The following is a 14,028-nucleotide window of genomic DNA, read 5'->3' as shown; positions in this document are numbered from 1 at the left end:
AATGCAACACAAATACAATGTTGTGTTTATGTAATGTTGTGAAAACAGCAGGTGTTAGCGATATCTGTAAGAAAAGTTCTAGAAAATGTGATAAAGAATTAATATTTTTAAAAGTAAAAATAAGATCCCAATCAAGATGTTTAGTAGATCCCAAAGCCTCGATCTATCTTTTCATATTCTGTTTTGTTGTGTTTTGTTCTCTTTGCATTCTTTCTTCTCTACCATTGGACCCATCGCCAACTAAACCGATTTGCACATTTCACAGTCATAACTTGTAGAGTCTGATAACAGTTTGAAAGGGAGAGTATGCCAGAGTGTAAGAGCCAGTCTAATTTAAGAGCCTATAAATGATGCGCAGGGCGACCTTTCAACTCCTCTGACCTTTGACAGCAGGTCAGCATTTCAGAGATTATCTTCTCTGCTTTGCTCTCTGCATGCCGGTAAAAGCCGAGAGCAGCATCTGTGTGTGTGTGTGTGTGTGTGTGTGTGTGTGTGTGTGTGTGTGTGTGTGTGAGTATACCGTAGATGTATGTTGAAGACAAGTGATTCACAGCTGAGGACACACTCTCAGAGAGACTAGGAGTGCATTCAGTCATGCTAAGCCCCGCTAAGGAAAGGTGAAGCCTGTTATTTATCAGTGTCGCGAGGTCTCACTGCAGTAAAAATGCACAGAGATAGAAACCACAGAAGACAAACAGCACAACTATATTTCAAACCTAAGAATAAGAAATACTATGTGAAGAAAACAGTAAAACATTTGAGAGGTTTTAGTTTAAATGTCGGTTGTTTTCTTTTGTACTGATGACTGATTCCTCCTCTGATGTGTCCAGCTGCTTAAGGGGGTACCTAACTGATTTAGTGTGTGTACAAACTCATAGGCCATACTCAAGGGAAACTTTCATAGCTTTAAACTAGAAGCAAGGTGGTACAGTGGTTAGCACTAATGCCTCTTAGCATCTCAAATGTAGGCTGAGGCCTTTCTGTGTGGAGCTTATATGAGTCCAGGTGCTCTAGCTTCCACCCACAGGTGAGAATGTGAGTGTTTCTCCATTAGGCATGTGACAGCCTGTCGACCTGCTCTATGACAGCTGGGACAGGTTTCAGCTCCCCTGTGACCCTAAACTGGAAAAGATTTACTTTATTCTTTATTATTTGGAAAATTCTTTAAGGACAGTTGCATGTATCTATCTAGCCACCCATTTTCTACCGCTTACCATGGCTTGGGTCACGGGGGCAGCATTCTGAGATTTCCCTCACCCCAGTGTCCTCCCAGATTCCAGCTTATCTGGGGGGACACTGAGATGTTCCCAGGTCAGATGAGAGATGTAGTCTCAACACGAGTCCTGGGAATCCCCCGTTGTACCTGGAATACTTCACCTGGGAAGTGTCCAGAGGAATCCCAGTCAGTTGGGTCCTTTCAATGTGGAGGTCCAGTTGTTCTACTTCGGGTCCTTCTTGAATGACTAAGTCCAGCCGACCTCATTCTTTAGGTTACAAACCAGAGCTCGTGACCATAGGTGTGGAAAGGAGCGTAGATTGACTACTATACTGACTTTTAACAGGTCGCTTTTCACAGTAATAGCCTTCTGAAGAAGTTAAGTTCAAGATCAAAAACTTAAGTCCCTAAAATCAAAGAAATCATCAGATTTTTGAGTCAGAAATTGAATTAAAGCAAACTCTTCATGCCTAAAAAAGACAGAAACTTAAAGAAACACTCTGCAGAGTTTTGGGCCATTTACAACAGAGGAACAGTTTTAATTGTGGCTATTTACACTCCGTAGGTCACCATACATCTATACAATTAAATTTTATTGAAAGCAAAACAATAAGATGTTCTAATTGGCAAAAGGGTTATTTAAAACAGGGCCAAACCACATTTAACATTAATTATACTAAAGTAAGAAGTATACTAAAAATTAGCTACTATATATAGAAAATACAAAAAGGAAGCTCTATTCTACCAAGAGTGTAACAAGAGGTAAGAGGAGCCAAAGCCACCCTCTCTCTCTCTATAATAATCTGCTCATTTAAGTATTTTTACAGGGCCAAAGGAGCAGCTGCACTTTTTCACTTTAAGACTGCAGAGTACACTCAGAGTGCCAGGATTGCACTCAGCGTCCGTCTCTGCAGACATCTACTGCACTGTTTAATACGACTTCCCGGCTAGATTTACTGTGATGGCTTTTGAGGCAAAGAGGTATAATATGACAAAACATGGCCCTGTAACCCCAGGACAGTCAGCAATGTTTAGTGGTGGTGAGACCCATTTAGCTGGAGGATTGGCAAATATATAACTTTCCTCCCTTCTCATGTACAGAATTTCAATAAATGGGACTGTAAATCAGGGTTGAATTTAAACTTGACTACATTTTCTGTCTTTTTTTTTTCTTTTAACTGTACAGGCCACAATTTGGGAGGTAAAGGTGGAGGTGTGTGTGATTAAGTCACTTTATACTTTGCACCAAGTGGCAACCTCCAATACCGCCAGCAAGATTACTGATATTAGCTATATGTTAATCTTTTTGTATTAGCATTTATATCGGCTGATAATTTAAGGTTGAAAAAGTAACAAAGAGATGAGATAAGCATTCTTCAACCATGTTACGAGCGTTGACATTGCAGTTTGTCCACCAAAGACACCTTTGCTGTTGGAAACACATATTTGAAACGTCACAAACACGACAACCAGCTGATCCAAGTGAACTCAAGCAGAGTGTAAACAAGTAAAACAATAACTGCTGTGGAAACTCAAATATTGGATTTGTTTTTAATCTGGTATCGGTAAGATGCTAATTTAATTTGTATCCTGTATGTATTTGTATGCACTAATAAGCCTATATCTGTGCCACAGTAGTGGTTATCTGCCTCTTTTTTAGCCTGTTATACAAATGCCTTTATGGAGCATCCACATAGGAAGTGACTAGAAGACATATGGTGGCGACAGACCACAGAAAGTGATGAAATAACCGCCAGTGTTGTCCTAAGTTAAACTTTTCTCAACTTTGAAGCGAGCAATTGAAGCTACTACCAGTGAGAGCAAAGAAACCCGTTGATTGTCTTGAACTAAAGCAGCCAGCTACCAGTTGAGTCATGACCATAAAAAGACGCAGGACTGTGTGAATAATTTCTTTTAACAGTGAAGGAGCTACTCATCCCAAAAGTTTTTGCAAATCCCATAATGATTTCCAACTTTTTCAAATGAAATTATTTTCATTATTGCAGCGCTGCATAATAGGACTTTTGATAATAATATCAATTATTAGTTATTAATCTTTGGCTCTCTTCCACAGCATGTTTTTGTCTTGTCTTCCCCTCCTCACCCCAACTGCTCACGGAATATTGCCGTCCATCCTGTAGCCTGGTTCTGCTGTAGGTTTCTTCCTGTTAAAATTGATTTTTTTCCTTCCCGCTGTCACCAAAGCGCTTACTCATAGGGGTCTTATGATTATAAGGGTTTTTCTCTGTTGTCTTTATATTATTGTAGGGTCTTTACAATATAAAGCGCCTTGATGCAACTGTTTTTGTGATTTGGCACTATATAAATAAAACCGGAACTTTTAAAATATATTTTGCTGTTTGTGTGTAGCAAAGTAATATATATAGCCACGTCATCGATATAGTACAGTGCTTCATCAACTGATTGCAATCACTGCTATTACAGTTTCTGAAGTTTTTGTCACATGTTTAAAATCTTCCATGGCAACAGTGACCTCCACTAATCAGAGATGTATTTGCTTCCCTTTAGGATTATGGACATAGTAGATGTTTTGTCTGACATCACATTGGTTGGTTGTTGATATCTTATGGCAATTTCTACAAGACACATATCATTGTTTCCCAGTTTTGAAGAATATAGTAAGTCAACTTTAGATGGCTACAACATTATGGCTCATAATTAAAACCCTATATGGAGACGTATGAATGGCATTTTTGGCTCGAGAACCTCACTCTACTAAACAAATTAAAAGTTTACCAATATGACAGAAAGATGATGATACCTTTACTTGTGGCTTCAAAGTAGTGGTCCAATGTTTCCCACTATGTACAGTGTATAATTGCAACTAAAGATAACCTGGGATGAATTCAGGGGGACCAACTCATAACTCATAACAATGACAGGGAGATATAACAAAACAATAATAGACATGTATCATGGCCTTGATTCATTATAGTTATTATCACTGTACAGTCAACATGCATTAAAAACTGATGATCGAAGTTTATCAGATTCACATTTGGGACTGAAGACTGACTGTGTTTTAGGACTAAGGAGGAGGTTGGGGTAGATGGAAGGGTAAAAACAAATTGTGTTTAAAATGGAAGGTTGCCATTGCCAACCCCAGCTCAACATTACTATAAACCAAAATCTTAACTGCATATATTATACTGCATATCTGTGCAGGGGTACTATTTCAGGATTTAGTCTTATGAGGCAAATTCACTGGGAAACAGCATCTTTTTGGTCAGGTTGGAGGATTTGTACCCGTTCTTTCCAAAATGCTGTTTTCCCCATGGTTCCTACCTCACAAGGGCTATTTTAAACTCAAATAACACACACACACAATGCAGTGTGAGCTGGGGGACGCATTGATGGAATGTGAATGTCAGCGGTCTCTTTATTTACGCTCCATATAAAACACTGAGCAGTAATTAACAGCAGGTATCCTCCCTAGCCAGAGGGTAATTGACTGTTTCAAAGTGCCAACACTTCATAACAGAGACTGTATGTGTGTATGTGGCCATGTGCACGCTTATGTAAAAGAGGAGAGGCAAAAACTGTATGAGTGAGAAATATAGATCGTGTATGAGTTTTTGCGACCACGAGTGCATTAAAATTAACTCTTTTATATTCCACACCTCCCCCACCTCTCCTCCCATCATCTCCCGTCCTCCCAATACGGATATGGGTCAGCAGTGGTGGGCACAGCCACTCAAATGCTCCAGGTTTCTTTATGAGTGCATTAAGGTTCAGACGTATTCATTATCAGTAAGTGTAGTAAGATGGATCAAGCTGAGCCATTTTACCACCACTGAAATGTTAGCTGTTAATTTTAGCGTGCGAGTAGAAATATGGTGAAAGCTCGAGTCTTTTCTTATAACTTCAACAAGGTCTGCTGCGGATCTGTTGGTAGGCATGCTCTGGGGCGTGGGGGAGTCATAAGGGTCAATTACCACAGCCAAATGGTTAACTTTTGCTAACCTATGTTTCACAGCATAGTGTCAAAGTACAGTAATGAAAACAAAACTATATCTTTATGTGCTTCAAAGTCCCGTGTATCGGATTTAAAGCTAAAGACAGAATCTAATGTGGGGTGGCTGTAGCTCAGGAGGTAGAGCAGGTCCCCTGCTGATCGGAAGGTGGGTGGTTCAATCCCTGGCTCCTCCAGTCTGCATGCCAAGTATCCTTGGGCAAGATACTAACCCCAAGTTGCTCTCCGATGCATCCATCCGAGTGTGAATGTGTGTGAATGTCATTAGAAAATCACTTAGTTTAGAGTCCGTGAGAATGGGTGTAATTGGGTGAATGTGGCATGTTGTATACAGCGCTTTGAGTACTCTGGGAGAGTAGAAAAGCGTTATATAAGAATGAGTCCATTTAACGTTATGAACCAAAACAATTAGCCCTATATGAGTGATGCTCTCAGGCAGTGTCATGCAATTCTGTTGACTCGCTGCATATCAGGCACAGGTAAGAAGTTAAACGGGAAGCATTGCAACACTGAACTTTGCGTTATTCTGTTTATGCAGGTGAGATAATGAGGACTGGGCTTCTCTGCTTAGACGGTTGCCCCAGTGACCTGGCCCTAGATGAGTGCTGGAAAATTGACAGATGGGTATTATGTATTATGTTTGCATTATATTTACATACTATGTTGTTATGCTATATTAAAAAAAAAAAGATATTTTTTTGCATCAATATGGTGACCTACAAAAAGTGAGGTAATAAAAAAGTAATTTTTAAAAAGTGAAGTAATATATTTTTATGTCTTCACATTATCACCAAGTCAAAAATGCGTAACAGCACATTATAATGTTGAAATTATCTCGTCTTCTGAAAGTGATACTGTAAAAAAGCATTGTGTATCTGTGTGACAGCTGAAAATTAGGGCTACAAACTGCACTGATGTCAGTCAGATGTATTAATAGATCAGTTTGCTAATAGAAATTTGCATCTAGACAGTCTATATACTACAAAAACCTCTTTGTCCAACACTCTCAAACCCACTTAAACTAACCTGATGCGAGTGAGCTGAAGCCAAATGCCACACGTCTACAGTACATAAGCAGCAACCAGACTAATGAGAATCCAAACGTGTGGTCAGCTGCTTCATGCTCTTGTGGGGCCATATGCTCTTTCCGCCATCATCCTCACAGGGAACATAAAGTTAACGAGAGGCTTGTTAGTACGTGTTAATTGGACTGTGTGTTCACTAATTGATTTTTGGTTAATTAGGGTTGGGGTATTTAGTGCTAATTGTTATTTGAACTGTTATTTCTGTTAATTTAATAGGTGTAAACACAGTCAAACCAGAGTGTCCCGAGTTGTAATTGCCTCCAACAACAGCAGCAGCAGAAACAACATGGTGTAGACCAAAGGTGCCTCCACAATTAGAGCTCCTCTGAGACATGCCACACTGATTGGCTATGATGCTAATTAATGTTAATTAGCATGTTCCCAGCCTTTTTAATGGGCAACAGCGCTCTTGGTCCTTACTTATCCAGCTGTTTGCTGTGAATGCATGATTTACTGTGAATAATGTTTCCAGTAAAAGACATTCAACACATACCGATGTCCTGTTTGTGTGGTTTGATGAGTCAGTGTTGTGTCAGTGAGGCTGCAGAAACTTGTAGTGTATCTAAAGTCTTTGTATACAATATTTTGAAAACAACTGATAACCCTGTAATTTAATGAAATTACAAGAGATTGGAAATGTTGGATTTTTACACTGGTGACATCAGAGCCTTTTTAAAATTACTTAAATCACATGCAACTGTGTGATAAAATAAAATCTTACCAACGTAGCAGTAGTAGTATTGTATATTTGTCACTTAGAAAGGCTATCTTATCTTATTTTCATCTCTTCACTTAAAAACATAAAAATACACACGTGTGAAACAAACACACAAACTCTGCAGTTTTCCATTTAAAGCACAGAAATGTTAAAATAACAATAAAGTGAAGAATTAATGATTTGACCCAAAAAACTTTAAACTTCAAACAGCAATGTTAGAAGAAACTATACAGTTCAAAGGAATCAGTAACACATGTATATATTAAAAAGCAATTATGTTTCAGAACATTTAGACCTGCGCTAACAATAACTGTCAAACGTGTGCCACACAATGTCTCACCTAGGACAGCGAATAAAGACGACCAGCAGTTTCTACAGATTTGGTTCAGTTCGTTGTCTTTTGGGCAGACGGAGTCTCTCTGTCTTGAGGAACTGTTCGATTTTTGAGATCTGCGCCCTGAATGATTCCTGTTGATCGTCCCTCTCCTGGGAGCAGGAGAGTTCCCAGTTGGACTCTGAACTAGGTCCTGCAGCTAAGGTAGGAGCTCTGCTACACCTGATTCAAAGAAAACACTAGCATGAACTTGTTTGTAGTCAGTAATCATATTATTAATCATGTAATAATACACATTTCAAATTAAGCGATACAAATTCTCCTTACCATTAGACTGAAGTAATGCACTTAAATGAAAATGTTTAAGATAAGATAATAAGATAAAATAACCTTTATTAGCCCCGCACATGGGAAATTTGATTTGTTACAGCAGAAAGTGGACAGTGCAAAGTCACATAGCAAAAATTAGAAAAACGCTGGAATAGAATAAGATGATAAGAATACTTCTAAAACTTCTAAAATATCATTTTTAAACCAAGAAAAAAAAAAAAACCCTCTTGTTTTTTGTCAATACTTTTGTTAACTACTGAATGGGCCAAAACGTTAGTGAAGAACATTTTCATTCAGGTGTGTAGATACAAAGATAGGAGCTATGAAATTTGCCCATTATTACTTATTTACTTTGACATTTATTCTGGTTCAAATGCTGGTGTCTTCTTTCTAAAGAACAAACATACTCACTCTGCAGTGGTTTGCCATGACAGTTTGCTGCCTGTGCTGGAGGCTGGAAAAGAACAGCTTGGCGGAGGAGCTCTGCCATCCTGCATAAAAACGACGACAAACAGTAGATATCACCAAATATCCACTGTGAGAAAGCTGTGATCAGAATCAGAATCAGAATACTTTATTGATCCCTGGGGGAAATTATTTTTTGTTACAGTGCTCCATTATAAACCAACATAAACCAACATTAAGACAAGACAGACAATACGCTAACTAAGAATAGTACAATATATACATATATACACATACATAAGTCACTCATAAATAAATAGCTGGAAAAGAAACATGTGTAGTTGTAGCAGCAAACAGTGTGTTAAGTGGATGCGTTGTACAGGGAGATGGCCACAGGCAGGAATGATTTCCTGTGTCGTTCAGTGGTGCTTTTCGGTAATCTCAGTCTCTCACTGAACGAGCTCCTGTGACTGACCAGCATGTCATGGAGTGGGTGGGAGGTGTTATCCAACATTGTCTTTATCTTGGACAGCATCCGCCTCTCTGACACCACCTTGAGGGAGTCCAGCTCCATCCCCACAACATTACTGGCCTTACGGATTAGTTTATTAAGTCTGTTGGCATCTGCGACCCTCAGCCTGCTCCCCCAGCATGCAACAGCATAGAGGATCGCACTGGCCACAACAGACTCATAGAAAATCCTCAGCATTTTCTGGCAGATGTTGAAGGACCTCGGTCGCCTCAAAAAATAGAGACGACTCTGGCCCTTCCTGTAAAGTGCTGTGGTGTTTTTAGCCCAGTCCAGTTTATTGTCAATGTGTACTCCAAGGTATTTATAGTCTTCCACAATGTCAACACTGACCCCCTGGATTGAAACAGAGGTCAAGTGTTTCCTGGTCTTCCTGAAGTCCACGATCAGTTCCTTGGTCTTTGCCACGTTGAGCTGCAGATGATTCTGCTCAAACAACGTGATAAAGGAGTCGACCACAGCCCGGTACTCTGTCTCATCATCCCTGCTGATGATTGTGGTCACACAAAGTTTGTGTTTCATATTTATTATTCTATAATATAATAGTTTGAGATAATACAGTAAATAAGAAACACAAAGATTCTTCTATAGGATTTGGACTATTACTGGCAGATAAATCAAATGTATGAAAAGAGTGAGTATTCATAGTGTTCAACCTTCTCCTTCAGTTCTCTGTGGCATGCTTCTAGGCCAAATCCTGAGTGATCGCAATCTAGTCCTGATAAAGTGATAAAGTGGAATATCAAATGAACAATGTGGATTCACAACCCAGTAACTCCCCTGATCTGCAATCTATGGCCAATTCTGAAAATCAAGCGGACAAGCAGAAGCCCACAGACTGTGATCAACCTGGTGCACCTATAAGGCAGAAATCTATCACCACCATTTGGTCTTTTTTTGGTACAAAAATGTCAGTTCAATGCTTAATTCCTTCATAAGAAAAGAAAAGACAGATAAACAAATTCAGGGCAGACAATAAGCAGCAACAACTGATATTTGTATCTGTATCCAGCCCAGAGAGAGCAGCCAGAACTCTTCGCTTTGGTCTTCTTTACAATTTGTTAAACTATCAGATGAGTTTGTTTTTTCCCCTCATACTCGAGTCATGCTGCAGCCCATCTCCCTCAACTGCGAGCACCTGGATTGTATAAAACACAGAGTGACAGTGCGGTGATGGTGACAAAAGAGTTTGGGAGCGTGTGAGAGAGAAAAAGTGAAACAGAATTAAAAAAAAAGTGAAACAGCAAGAGGGTGGAGAAGGTGAGTGAGGGACAAATGATGAAGTGAGAGAGGAAGACAGAGCGAGAGTGGAGACCAGAGACTGAGTGAGTGAGAGAGGCGAGGTACCCAGGCATCATTAGGTACTTTTTCTTCCACAGGTCATTTGTTCTCTGTCTGTCTGGCTGTCTATGAGCTCAACATACATCAAGCCACATCCATTCGGTCAACACCTGACCGAACATTAATCAAAGAGCAGGAAAGTTTGAAACCTCTGAAATCTTTGTCAGATATTCTGCGTACTCTGTTAAACAAGTTCTCCTACATTCTAAATGTCCAGGACCACAAAAATGTTGAAAGAGCATTTTAATATCTAGTTCCTCTGAGGACATGTCAGGCTGTTGTAACGGGCATATTCATTCAAGCTCCAGCTCAAATTTCCCATGGGCTCCGCTCAGACACATTCTATAAAATGATGAAGCTCTGAATCTGTGGAACAGCAATGACCTCGACAGAGAAAACCCTTTTATAACGGTCATTCTGATGTCCTCTGAGGGGGGGGGGCACGCATTTCTATGTGAACACGACACTGTGGCCATTTCCTGCTGCTCAACATCAACTTGTACTAGAGAACACGATTAAAGCTTCACTGTGATGAAATGTACTTGGACACGGGCTTCAGCAGCTGAAATTAAATTTTCCAAAGTGCAGCTCGCACAGTGAGGACTCATCAATAAAGCTCTCAAATGTAAAGGTATGTAAATCATGAGCTGTGCTTTATCACTTGACTAGTGTTTTACAAGCTATTTTAAAATAACTTCTGTGACATACATATATGATTATTAACTCTCACAGTTATAAATGAGCCACCTTCTAAAGTGTCGTACCAGCAATTCCCTACTGCTTAACAACTGACCGTATCTGCTGCTGTTCTCTCTCTGCAGGTCTCCTGCACTGCTTCCCAGAGTCCCTGCTGCTTTCTCCTCAGGGAAGGTGCGGTCCCACAGACACTGGAGGCATTCAACAGGTCTGACGCCCTCATAATCACCAAGGGGACTAAGAGGAATGAGGTGAGATGGCAAGAACAGCAAGAAAGCAAGAATGAATGATGATTAGTAATGGTAAGAAACGCAGACGGACAATGAATTCACTGTGTAAGATGTTCCTAGTCATGCATCAGAGCAGTTTCTGTGCTCCTTAGTGAAATGATAAACCACCACCATTGTCGTGTTTGCTTTTGAGGGGCTTGGGTATTATTGTGCTGGCAGGATGTCCTGGGAATCCAGCAGTTGTATTCTGCTCAGACAGAGAAGATCCCTGGAAAAAAACACCAAGATTTTAACTGATATAAAACTAACCACAGCTTTAAAGCATTTCTACATCCGAATGTAAAAAAATTGTTACGATTACAAACTAAGATTAACTGCACTTCTCTAGGTTAGTGTAGCTAGTTAGTCCTGTATGAGCATCATATGACTTTTGAAACTGTTGTACATATTTTCATCACACAGCTTGAAAACGCTACAACCTTTTGATTCTAATACCTGGATTGGCTGGTGCGCTATGGTGACATCTGACTTTGTTCTGGAGTTTGACTTTCTTCTCTCGGCAGCGGCCCACTCAAATAATGGCCTGTAAGTCTTTTTGCTGGGCAGAGACGACTTGCCACAATCACTCAGCAGCTTCTCTCCTAACTCAGGCTGCTTGTGACCCAGACTTGTAACGAGTGGCAGCTTCGGATCTGTTTCACTTTTAGTCTTCTTTGTATCTTCTGTGTCCTTTATATGCTCACTTTTCACCTCAGAATCAAGGGTTATGGCACCCATCGTAATATTAACATTGCCATCTTTTAAGTGGGATTCTTCCATAGGTGTTTGATAGACATTCGTATCTACACTTGATTCATCTTTTCTTCTGTTCTCTACACTTGGATCACCCTTTCCTTCAACAGTTACCACAGACTTCCGCTGCCCATCTTTCTGCTCTAAGCTTTCCAGCAGCTGCTCAGGTTCTGCCAGTTTTTCACTCACAGGTACATCAAAGATTTCATCTGTTTGCGTCATATCTGAAATAACATCAGAAGGAGTACGTGTTTCTGTATGTGTCTGACATGATCCCAAGTTTTCAGCGCTGTGAAAACCATATGAGTGACCAGCTGATGCGGCATCGTCTGTCTGTGAGGTACTTGGCTGCTTCAGGTGTTCAGAAAGTCCAGCAGAAAGCTCCCCTGCTTTTTTGGTGGGAGGCTGACTTAGTGATCCTGTGTCTCCGTCTGAGCTTTGGACCTCGTTTTGACACAAATTTGAAACTTCCTGTTGTTCAGAGCTAACACTTTGATGTTCTCCATCTCTTCCAGTCTCACCATGGATCTTCAAATGTTTGCATTCAGCATCCTTTTCACTGACTTTCTGACAGAGACTTTGTGTGAAGTCTGAGGGTTTACAGACATCCACAGGCGGCTCAGCGCCCATGAAGTCAATGACCTGCAGTGTGTGGCTCTTTTCAGCAGTCATATCAGTGATCGTCTGGGCTCGTATCTGTGTTTGTGGTGTCTGCACTGCTGTCTTTTCTCTCTCCTTCGCTCCATCCGCTCTATCTTTTGTTTCTGTTCCAGCATCCTTTGCTGACCCCTCACTGTCCTCTCGCCTGTTTCTTCTATCTGTTGTTTGTGCCATGGCTGTTCCTCTCTTTTCTCCAGCACGTCCTCCCTCCTTCACATCTTCTCCTTGATCGTCTTCCCTATTCCTCAGCTGTCCTGTATTTTTCTCCTCTTCTTCTCTATGGCTATTTCCTTGTTTCCCGCTGTCCTTCTCCTCATGTTCTTTCTCATTCATTCCTGTGTCGTCTCCTTTATTTTTCATGTTTGTTGGTAAATCTGCAGATTCACCGAGAGAGCTGTAATCGGAGTTCGATGCAGTTATACTACTCGCAGAGCAACCTCTGATAAAGTGGGTATCATCATCAGACACAGAGAGAGCAGTATTAGTTAGATCTGAAAGCACATCAGGGTTGTGTTCACTTTTCGAGTTGTTAACCCCTTTGTTCAATGTTATGGCCTCTGTGGCTCCTGTCCCAGAAAAAGTACACGAGCTGAAATTCATGGTAAGTGGACAACTGGGCATTTTTAGGTGGCTTAAAGGCTCTTTTATTGTTTGTGACTGTTGTTTTGGGACTTTTTGACCTAAAAGAGAATAAAACGCGCATGAGAAAAAATAAGAAAATGACTGTCTCATAGTGTCTTAGAACATATTTATCGTCTGTATGTTTATATTTAGTGTGCTGACCTTCAGTTTCTGCAGTGGCAAGTATCTTAGTTCCAGTTGCTGTGTCCTCTAAACGGTCTGGAATTTTGGCCTGAGAGGAGACCGAGTGCTGCAGACTGCCAAAGCCGGGAAGCTTAGATCTGGAGATGCGTTCACTTACAGATTCCTCGCCTCTAACTTCCTCCACAGAGGTGGGATGGGTAGAAACACTGAGTGTCTGGCTGCTGTCTCTTACCTGTGCAAAGAAAAATAAACATGCATGCATTCACATGACAGTTTCTCTTATAAACTCACCTACTATACATCAGCTACACCTGCTGTTATTAACATTATTCCCATAGCTGTAAATCAGAATATTATGAAAAATATTATAGTGAGCTCTGTTCCTGGTTTCTTTATCCCTGAATGTTCAAGTGCTGACTCTGGTCTGTTTTGAAAGGTTTGTCTAATAAATGAGAGGACCGCTTTGCAGTTCTTAACGTTCTGCAAGTCAGCACATGTATTTCACTTTCTGTCAAAACTGCTGAAAACACAACCTGTTAATTTTTCATTTTAGTTATTTTTCATTTTTAATATAATCATCCAACACTGCAACAGTACAGATATTGGTAGAAAAAAGTGAAGGTCCCCTGTAAATACTTTAAACTTATCAATTGAGTAGTACAAAGTCTGCGTGATGAGTTTTTCCATGTAAAAACAGAGTTGTAGAAAAGTGTTTATTGTGTTCTGTTAAGAGAAACTCTCTTCTTCTTCATCTCACCCTATCCCTAGCATCCTCTACTGTCACACCAACATCCATGAATCTTCTTTTCCTCTTTTCCTCCTGCATGCCAGCCCCATATTTAGCATCCTTTGCCCAGTGTATCCACTATCTCTCCCCTGTACGTGTCCAACCGTCAGCCTTGCCGCTATAACTCTGCCTCCGAAACACTGAAC

At 40.4% G+C, this 14,028-nt stretch overlaps 1 protein-coding gene across 5 annotated transcripts in view; it reads right to left on the bottom strand.

The window, feature by feature from the left end:
* The window catches only part of ccdc73 (coiled-coil domain containing 73), a 53,684-nt gene that overhangs the window by 22,848 nt on the left and 16,808 nt on the right, over positions 1-14,028 (bottom strand). For 3 of the 5 annotated variants that reach the window (XM_026172784.1, XM_026172787.1, XM_026172789.1), the window contains 6 exons: positions 13,114-13,327; positions 11,374-13,010; positions 11,050-11,146; positions 10,746-10,885; positions 8,089-8,168; positions 7,146-7,569 (listed from right to left, as the gene is read on the bottom strand). In XM_026172784.1, the coding sequence (XP_026028569.1) occupies positions 7,386-7,569; positions 8,089-8,168; positions 10,746-10,885; positions 11,050-11,146; positions 11,374-13,010; positions 13,114-13,327 (2,352 nt within the window). In that variant the 3' untranslated portion in view covers positions 7,146-7,385. Of the gene's footprint in view, positions 1-7,145; positions 7,570-8,088; positions 8,169-10,745; positions 10,886-11,049; positions 11,147-11,373; positions 13,011-13,113; positions 13,328-14,028 lie in introns of those variants that run through there. The other 2 variants (XM_026172785.1, XM_026172786.1) reach the window with 1 other exon arrangement.

Source organism: Astatotilapia calliptera, chromosome 7 (genome assembly GCF_900246225.1).
Source record: "Astatotilapia calliptera chromosome 7, fAstCal1.2, whole genome shotgun sequence".
NCBI lineage: Eukaryota > Metazoa > Chordata > Actinopteri > Cichliformes > Cichlidae > Astatotilapia > Astatotilapia calliptera.
This window is presented reverse-complemented; position numbering and strand designations above follow the sequence as displayed.